The following is an 8694-nucleotide window of genomic DNA, read 5'->3' as shown; positions in this document are numbered from 1 at the left end:
GCCTTTTCACTGTAGCCTCCAGTTTTGTTTGGGTTGATTTGTATGGGGTTTTGGTGGTTAGTATTACCAAGAAACTTAAAAATACATGTAATTTACTGGAGGTTGACCATTATGATTATTTTGTCGTTTGCTTCAAATTTATTAAGCAACGAAAATGAAATTCCCTTTGTTTTAGATCGCTATCTCTACTATTTGTCAGGGTTGTAAATCACTGTGGTGGGACTTTCCTTTTTTTTTTCTTTTTTTCTTTTTGAAAGTGAGAGCACTAGTGGCTTAGGATGAGAGAGACAGAGTCCCAGAATCCGAAGCAGGCTCCAGGTTCTGAGCTGTCAGCACAAAGCCCAAAGCAGAACATGAACCCACAGAGATCACGACCTGAGCTGAAGTCTGATGCCCAACCACCTGAGCCACCCAGGTGCCTCAGGGACTTTTCATTGTAACCTGAAGGGCCAGAATGTCCTCAGGGGCAGGTATCCTTTTCACTCAGATTTACTTGCAAATAAATGTGATGTTAAAAGCACATTCTGTACCTGAGAACATATTTTGTGATTTTCAGGTTTACAAAAATGGTATCATCTTGGGCATTTCCTTCTGCAATTTTTTTTTTCTTAGCTGGGTCAACAGCTTTAATAAGTATTGCCAAATTGCTCTCCACAGACTTTAACTTATTGCAGGGGCATATGAATCCCACTTTTTGCCAATAAGTAGCTTGCTTAAAGCAGTGGAGCACCTGCTCCTGTCCTTTGCTTTTAAAGCATAAGTCTGAGGGACAATAGAGCAGCCTTCACCTGCCAGTTGATGTGGCCAAGTTAGGCCAGGGCCCCAGCTGTTTCCTGGGGCAGGTGTGACAGTCCTAAAATCCAATTGGTCCCTTGGCTGGGTCCCCAGATAGTATCCCCCATTACCCTTGCTTTACCCGTGCAGTGACCAGGCTTGGGTCCAGGCCTTAGTGGACTCTTTCCTCCTCTGTAGCCTTAGAAGAGGCAGAGGGTCCTCCAGGTGCTAACAGACAGGTGTCTGCCCCCATCTGTAGTCCATCTAGATCCATCTCCTAGTACAAAGCCTGTGTTCCCAAAGCTATACATGCTTGCTTCATAGAGGTGGAACAGACTTGGGCAAGGGAAGGGCTTGGCCAAGAACACATAGCTAGGCATAGTGTTGGGGACAAATCCAAGGGGCTCCTGGCCTGGGAGAGGTGTTCATACTTAGTCTGGACAAGCTCCTGTTTCCTGCTGCATGGGGCTGGGGGAGGAGGGGAGGGCTGCGGGGGGGCGGGGGGCGGGGGGGGAGATTGTTGGTGGGAACCAGAGATAGTAATGGGTTCCTAGATCCTCACATCGGCCTGTATACCCTCCCTCCCGGTTCTCAGTTCTCAGCCAGAGTGAGAAGCAAGTGGTGGGAAGGGTGAGATGTCATTCCCTGGGGAAAGGAACTTTGCCTTAGGCTGCATAGGGGGGTCCCTAGTCAAAAATTGACAAAGTCCAGGAGCGCCTGGGTGGCTCCGTCAGTTAAGTGTTTGAACCTTGATCTTGGCACGGGTCATGGTCTCACAGTTTTGTGGGTTTGAGCCCGCTATTGGGCACTGTGCTGATGGTGTGGAGCCTACCTGGGATTCCGTTTCTCCTCTCTCTCTGCACCTCCCTCACTCATGCATTCTCTCTTTCTACATAGATAAATATTTTTAAGTGTTTTAAAAATTTTGACAAAGTCCTTTGGCTCTTCAGAGACTTAGTTTGCCCATCTGTGAATCAGGAGAGTGGGTACTCACAGTTGAACTCCTAGGACCCCAGAGCAACAGATACTGGCTGTTGGGAGGCCAGAACCTACCTCCGGCTGGTGGCACTCATGTAGAAAAAGATGAGTATCTCCCCCTGCACCCAGGAGTCCAGGGAGGAGAGGTGTGCTGCAGACTTCCCAGCACCCAATGGGCTGCAGAAACGAAAGGGTTACCCGGAGGAGCCTGGGGCCTCAGGGAGAGGGGTGGGACAATTAAGCTAAACACCACAAAAGGTTTTCAAGGGCAGTCAGGCTGGGGAAGGACTCCAGTGCCACACTCCTGGCCCCTAATGGAGGGAGCTAGGAGAGGTAAGAGGAAGTGGGTAAGAGAAAGGGCCTCTGGAAACATGTATCTGCGGGGTGCATTGCACAAGGCTCTGGAATCCTAATGACAATCCTGTGTGGAGAGGTCATTACCCCTGGTGCAGACCTGTGGTAGTGGCAGGCTAGGTCTCTGGCATTCGCAGCTTTATAGCTTCCTTTGATTTAGTTTCCATCAGGGTGCCACCATTCAGGACTTCTTGTCTTTCGAAGCAGCCAGAAGGGGCGGGCAACTGTGGGCCACACTGAGCTCACACAGGATTTTGTCTGGCCCATGTGTGATTTGTTTTTCACTGTGATAAAATACATGTTACATGAAATTCGACATCTTAACCATTTCAGTAGCATTACGTATATTCACATTGTTGCCAACCAATCTCCGGATCTTTCTCATCCTGCTAAACTAAAATTCTGCTATGAACATGAGTGTACAAATCTCTTTGAGTTAATATTTTCAATTCTTTTGGGCCCCTACCCTGAAGTAAAATCACTGGATGATCTGACTGTACATTGAATTTTAGGAGGAACCTCCATGCTGTTTCCCCAGCAGCCACACCATCTCACAATCCCACTGACGGTGTACAAGGGTTTTAATTTCCCCACATTCTTGCCAACCCTTTATTTTTCAAGTAGTCTTCTCAAAGGTTGTAAGGTTGAGTGTTTTTTTTTTATTTTTATGTCTTTATTTTATTTTGACAGAGAGAGAGAGAGAGAGAGAGAGAGAGAGAGAGAATCTAAAACAGGCTCCAGGCTCTGAGCTGTCAGTACAAAGCCCATTGAGGGGCTCAAACCCATGGACTGTGAGATCATGACCTGAGCTGAAGTCGGATGCTTAACTGACTGAGCCACCCAGGTGCGCCTGGAGTTTTTGTTTTTTTTAAGCCTGCATTTTACAAGTGGGAGGTTTCACACCAAAAAAGTGCATCGTTTCTACATAAGAAATTCTCAAGAGGTGCTTCTGATCAATTAGCCCTGTGTGGGACCACTAGCAGGTTGAGGCCCCTCCCAAGCCCCCTGGATGGTCCAATCCACATTTCCAGACACATTTTCAGGAGGTGCTTCTAACATGATCTGACCGCCTGTGTCCTCCACTTGGCAAGACCGCCCTGCCTGGCCTGGTGTCCATGCACATTTGTGTCAGAGATCCTTGGTCTCGTCCCCCCTTACCCCCCTTCCACGCATGCCCGTTTTATAATGGGGAACTTCGATGGCTTTGTAATGCTGAATTACATTTCCCACAACTCCCTTCTTTGTGTGTTTCCTGTAGGGTGGGCCCCAAGGTGGATCTTGCCAGACTTGGAAGGAAACCATCACTTTGGTTGCGGATCTGCTGATTTGCCTCCTTGGTGTGAAGTAGCACTGACGACTCTACTTTCCCTGGATTCTCCTTCTGTTTAGCTGACTCAGGTGCGTGCATGGTCATCTCCAGCAAAGGCTCTCAGCCTCCAGAGGATAACGATCATCACCAAGGTCAGAGGTACTGAGAACCAACACAAGCTGGTCTGTCCTGGGTAGCGTCCCCTCCTGTGGGGGCACCTCTGGCTCCAGCCTCTGTCATAGGCATCCTGCCTCGTGGAAACTTTCATCAGCCCCGCAAGTATGCAAGCCAGTTCCCTGTAACCAATCAAGGGTAAGGGTGTGCAGGTGCCACTAGCCCTTTGGTTCTGCTTCCCACCGAAGCAGGGGGGACCCCGAAGCCCCGCTAACACCCCCTGCCTCGTGGCTGTCTGTGTACTTGCTGCTTCCACCGTTCCCCAGACTCAGGAGCTCATGCCACACTGGGGGCCCGTGTCCGAGCTGCCAGCCTGGACTGTCGATCCCCCAGAGCTGCCAGTTTCTTTGTCCTCCCATCCATCTTCCTCAAGAACAGGAAGCAGATCCTTGTTCAACCCGTGTGTGCCGAACGAGTGACCCTGGACTAGGGCATACGAAAGACCCCAGGGCCTCTTTGCGGCCTCATGACTCATGGAGCTGCCAGAACAGCTAATGGGCCCTCTGGCTACATCACCCAGAGTCTAATGCCTGTGACAGGGGGATGGCAGCCCCCGCACCTTGTATGGAGTACCCAAGGCCCCCACCCCCATCAGGTTCTGTGCTCAGCACTAAGCCTTGCCCTGGCAGAGGGACAAGTTCAGCCAGGCTGTTTACTCAGTGGAGACCCCATCCTGGGGGTCACTAAGGCCTGCACGGCCTGGAAAGGGGCCTTTCCAGGGTCTTCAAGGCTGTCCCGGGACCAGGAAGAAGTCACATCTAGGGACCCAGGAGGGCCAACCTGAGTATCTGAGGAGGTCACAGGGAGGCAGTTCTGAGCCCCTTGAGAGGAAGAAGGCAGGGGCACAGGCGGAGTGTTACTACACTTGAGGGTGCGAGGGATGGAGGCAGGAAAAAACCCGGAGACCCTGGTCAGAGGCAGTGTGTTTGGACCCCCTGGTTAGCCAATGGGTGAGTAAAAGAAATCCTTCTTGGTTCCATTATAGATGAGAAACAGGAATGGGGAGAACAATCTTACCCAGAACACTGGCCTCAGCCTCCAGGGATCTGGTTCCACCTAATCCCAGGTCCTGATCAGGGTTGCAGAGAGGATCCCAGGCTGGGGCCATTGTTAGGTCCCTATTTTGCAGACAAGCAAATACACCTGGTCCTTTGCTTCCTTGCTGCACCAGGTCACTTGTCCCAGGAAACCCTTCTCTAGAGCCTCAGTGTCACAAGCCTCCAAGGGTCACCTAGGAATGAGACTCCTTGAAGTGAGGTCTAAAAGACACAGTAGGTAAATCCTGGGTGTTGGCCTCCCCAGTCTGGTGCAGGAGCTGAGTGTGGTATCAGGGCAGAAAATCTAGCCTTCCCAGTCTCAGCTCCAAACCAACAAGATGAGCTTTGGGACACCCTCCTCGCTGGGGCTGTCGCAGGGCTGAGATCAGGCCTGTGCAGCTTTCCTTAGTGCTGGGCTCACACCGAGTGTTCACCTGGGTCTGGTTATGGCCATCCATTCTTCAGCTTGGGGTGCAGGTCAGAGATGTGGGCCCTACCGCATGGTACAGCCCAGCTTGAAGGGTCTGAGTAAGCACCCTGAGAGGAGGGGAGGGGCCTGTGGGTAAAGAGTGGGACACTGGGAAGGTCCTTTCGGAAGAACAATTTAATGTGAGCATGGGAGGTAAAGTGAGTCAAAGGAGTGAGAGACCAGATTGCAAATGACAGAACCCAATTCAAATAAGCTTATGTAGGAAGCTGTGTATCAGCTCACGTGGCAGCTGGGTCTAACTAGCTTCAGGCATGGCTGGATCCAGAGGCTCCGTAATGTCCTCAGGTTATCTGTCTCCATTCTGTGGTTCCAGCTTTCTCAGTCTTGGCTCCTTTTGCACATGGGCTCTCCCTGTGTGCTGACAAACATGGCTACTGGGAACTCTGGCCTCATGTCCCTACCAGGGGGAGACAGTACCCCTTTCTCAGCAGCTCCAGAAGAGTGCCAGGATTGACGCTCATTGATTGACAAGGGAACACTCCTCATTGGCCAGGTCCTCAGTCACATGACCATCCTGGAGAAATCAGATCCCCAGAGCCATGTAGCCTGAGAGTACGGTGATTTGAGACATTACAATCTCCTTTAATAGGAGAAGAGTGGGAGGCGTGCCCCATGGAGGGCTGGTCCATGGGCTAAGGCAGGCCTTAGGATGGGGAAGCCAGCCGGCCAGGGGCCTAAGTGTTCATGGAATGGAGACAGGAGAGATGGGCGCGGCGGCCTTGAAGCAGCAACAGAGGGTGGATTGGGGTGGGAAATAAGAAGGACCTGAAGGATACGTTGGGGCCCTGGAACTCACGAGATGTCTGCAAAGGACAGTCGGTTGGGGGCAGGGAATCTTTGGTTAGGAAGGGCTCAGAGAAGGGGATGAAGTGAGCTTTAGGGGATGGGTGTGGAATGTGAGAAATCACATTCAGCTGGTCAGGAGACGCGCGCGCACCCCCCCCCCCGCCCCGCCCCCGCCTCCGCCTCCGCCTCCCACCTCCCACCTCCCACCTCCCACCGGCTACTGGGTAGGCCGAGGCAGCTCCTGGCCTCTAGCTGCTGGCAGCCTATGGCCCTGTAGCAAGTCACTGGGCAATGCCACCCCCCTAGGAAAAGCTGCACAATGGATGAAGCTGTTATTGATCATCAAGAGGCCAGGGCATGGGCTTGGCTGGGTGAGTGAACAGTCAGCCCTGGACCACCAGGGTCCCGCAATCTCCAACCCAGGCCTCCTGCCTGCCTCCTGGACACCCCTAATACCCCAGAACCAGAACAGTCACAACCAGGCTAGTAGGTGGAGGGGCACTGTCCTCAAACCCACCTGTCTGGGATTGTCCCTGAGGCAGGAGGCAGCAGGGAGGTGCCCCCAGCAAGCCTTTAAGAAACTGGAAGAGCAAGTGGAGTGGCCGCTTGCCCTGTGTGAAGGGCTCTGCAGGGTGATAAGTGACTGAAGGGCTTGCTTGCTCTGTGACCCCCACTCTATGTGCGGGGGAGGGTAGTGGCTGCCAGGCCACAGGGGGGCGAGTAGGGGAATGCTTCTCCAGTGATGCTCCCTCCCCTCTCCTACTGTCTTTCCCCCACCACCTGTAGTCTCTGTAGTCTCTAACACAGAGATCATCTCCATCTGTCACCTACCCCCAACCCAGGTTTACCCAGTTTGGTACATGTACATACACACTGTTCTAGAATGTTCCTTAGCTTTCAGAGCCTTCCTTTTGCAGGGTTGTCTTCCTAAGAACATCTGTCAAGGGCTCAAATGGTCTTAAGTACCATTTGCTGGACACCAGAGTGTCCCAGGACTGAGGCTCGCTCTTCCCGACTTGTCCAATAAGCCTCCGAGGTCGCGTGTGTGCATTCCAGATCAGCCAAAGATCAGGGCCTTGCTCTGCCACCCTGCAGGGTGTGCTCAGTGAGCCAGACCCCAAGACCTCCACGTTTCCAGGGCCCCTCTCACATCAACACAGTCTCCTTGAATTCAGAGGTAACTAACCTCTGCAAAGGCCCGGCCTGGTGGGACCTCGTACGTGCTGAAGGCCCCTGACCAGCAAGGCCAAAAGGCCATGGCTGTCCCATCCCCCTTTCCCCCACCCGCTGTCGGAGCCCGCACCAGCACCAGCCTATCTCCAGCACGTTTCCGCCTCCGCACACGAGAGATCGGTCCCTAGAGGCTCCTTCCGGGATCCGCCGGCCGCCCCCTCTCCCTCCCCCTCCGTTTCCACCCACCCCTCCCAGAGAACTCCAGGCCTATCTAGCCAACATCCGGGGTACCCAAGACCCTTGGGACCCACCATCCAACCCAAGCTGCTCGCCGACCGCGCCCATCCCTACTCCACTCGGAAGAAAACAAGAGCGGTTCAAAGGTTTAAACAATTTATTGTGCCCCAAAAAGGCCAACGGGAGGAAGGGAAGGCCGCGCGACCCCGCGGCCCCGCGCCCCGAGCGATTGTTTGTCGCGCACCCAAAGGCAGAGGGTGGGAGCGGGGAAGGGCAGCGCGGCGGTGGCGTCTCAGCGCACCCGGGCCCCGCCAACCCGCGGCCACCGCCATGGTAGGCAGGCGGGGCCTCGGCCATTGGCGCCTAGGGGCCGGTTACCATGGAGACAGCCGTTGCCATGGGCGAGAGCCAATAGAGGCGTCGCCAGGCCGTTTCAAAAATCTAAAGCAAAAACAACAACAAAAAAACCGCTACGGCGGTGGGGGAGGGGGAACGGAAAGGGGATGGAGGGGACCCCGGGCCCTCCGTGACGCTCAGAGCAGGGGCGGCAGTGGCCTGGCCAGGCAACCGTACAAAACCTACATATACTTGGGGTAGAAAAACCGAACACCGGAAAGACCCGACAGGCCGGCGAGCTCACTTGCGGCCCTTGGGCACCTTGGGGACGCTGGGCTTGGCCGCCTTCTTCACCTTCTTGCCCCCTGCGGCCGCCGCCTTCTTAGCCTTGCCGCCTTTGTCCTTCTTGGAGGCGGCACCCTTCTTGTGCGAGCGCTTCTCGGGCTTCTGGGCCTTGGCCGGCTTCTTGTCCGAGCGCCGGGGGCCGGCCGCGCTCGGGGCCGCCTTCTTGGCCTTGTGCGCGGCGGGCGCCGGGGCGGTGGCGGCCGCTGTAGCCCCGCGCCGCTCACCGCCACCCTCCAGCTTCTTGCGGTTGAGCTTGAAGGAGCCATTGGCGCCGGTGCCCTTCACCTGCAGCAGCGTGTCGTTCTGCACCAGGGCCTTGATGGAGTACTTGAGGTAGGTGCGCCCGTTCTGCTGGTCGAACCACGCCACCTTCTTGGCCTCCGTGTAGATCTTGGCCAGCGATGAGCCGTTGCGCTCGCCCAGCCTGCGGATGGTCTCCACCACTAGCTGGCTGTACTTTCCCGGCTGGTTCTTCTTCTTGTTGTTTTTCTTCTTCTTGGATGGGGACAGCGCGGCCGAGCCGCCAGCCTTGGCCGCCTTCTTGGCCGCCCCCTCGGCGGTCGTCAGCGGCAGGGCCTCCTCGAGCTCCACGGACATGGTGGCGAGCGGGTTGGTGGCGGGTGGGGCGCGGAAGCCCGGGGGCCGCGCCGGGAAGAGGAAGGCGAGGGGCCGAGGGGGCGCCGGGGGACTGGGGGCGCGCG

At 55.0% G+C, this 8694-nt stretch overlaps 1 protein-coding gene and 1 long non-coding RNA gene across 3 annotated transcripts in view; one reads left to right on the top strand and one right to left on the bottom strand.

Annotated features, from left to right (window-relative positions):
• The first annotated feature begins 3367 nt into the window (after positions 1-3367).
• Positions 3368-8694, top strand: part of LOC115273217 — a 7928-nt gene continuing 2601 nt past the window's right edge. The window contains exon 1 of one of the 2 annotated variants that reach the window (XR_003900746.1): positions 3368-3504. This is a non-coding gene — a long non-coding RNA (uncharacterized LOC115273217). Of the gene's footprint in view, positions 3505-6109; positions 7459-8694 lie in introns of those variants that run through there. The other variant, XR_003900747.1, reaches the window with a different exon arrangement.
• Positions 7452-8688, bottom strand: LOC115273215 (histone H1x). The gene has a single exon (XM_029916189.1). It carries the CDS (start codon positions 8588-8590, stop codon positions 7949-7951), a length of 642 nt encoding a protein of 213 aa, XP_029772049.1. The 5' UTR covers positions 8591-8688; the 3' UTR covers positions 7452-7948.

The sequence above is a fragment of the Suricata suricatta genome, chromosome 12, assembly GCF_006229205.1.
Source record: "Suricata suricatta isolate VVHF042 chromosome 12, meerkat_22Aug2017_6uvM2_HiC, whole genome shotgun sequence".
In the NCBI taxonomy this organism is placed as follows: domain Eukaryota; kingdom Metazoa; phylum Chordata; class Mammalia; order Carnivora; family Herpestidae; genus Suricata; species Suricata suricatta.
Note: the sequence above shows the minus strand (reverse complement) of the source record. Positions and strands in the feature narration are given on the sequence as shown.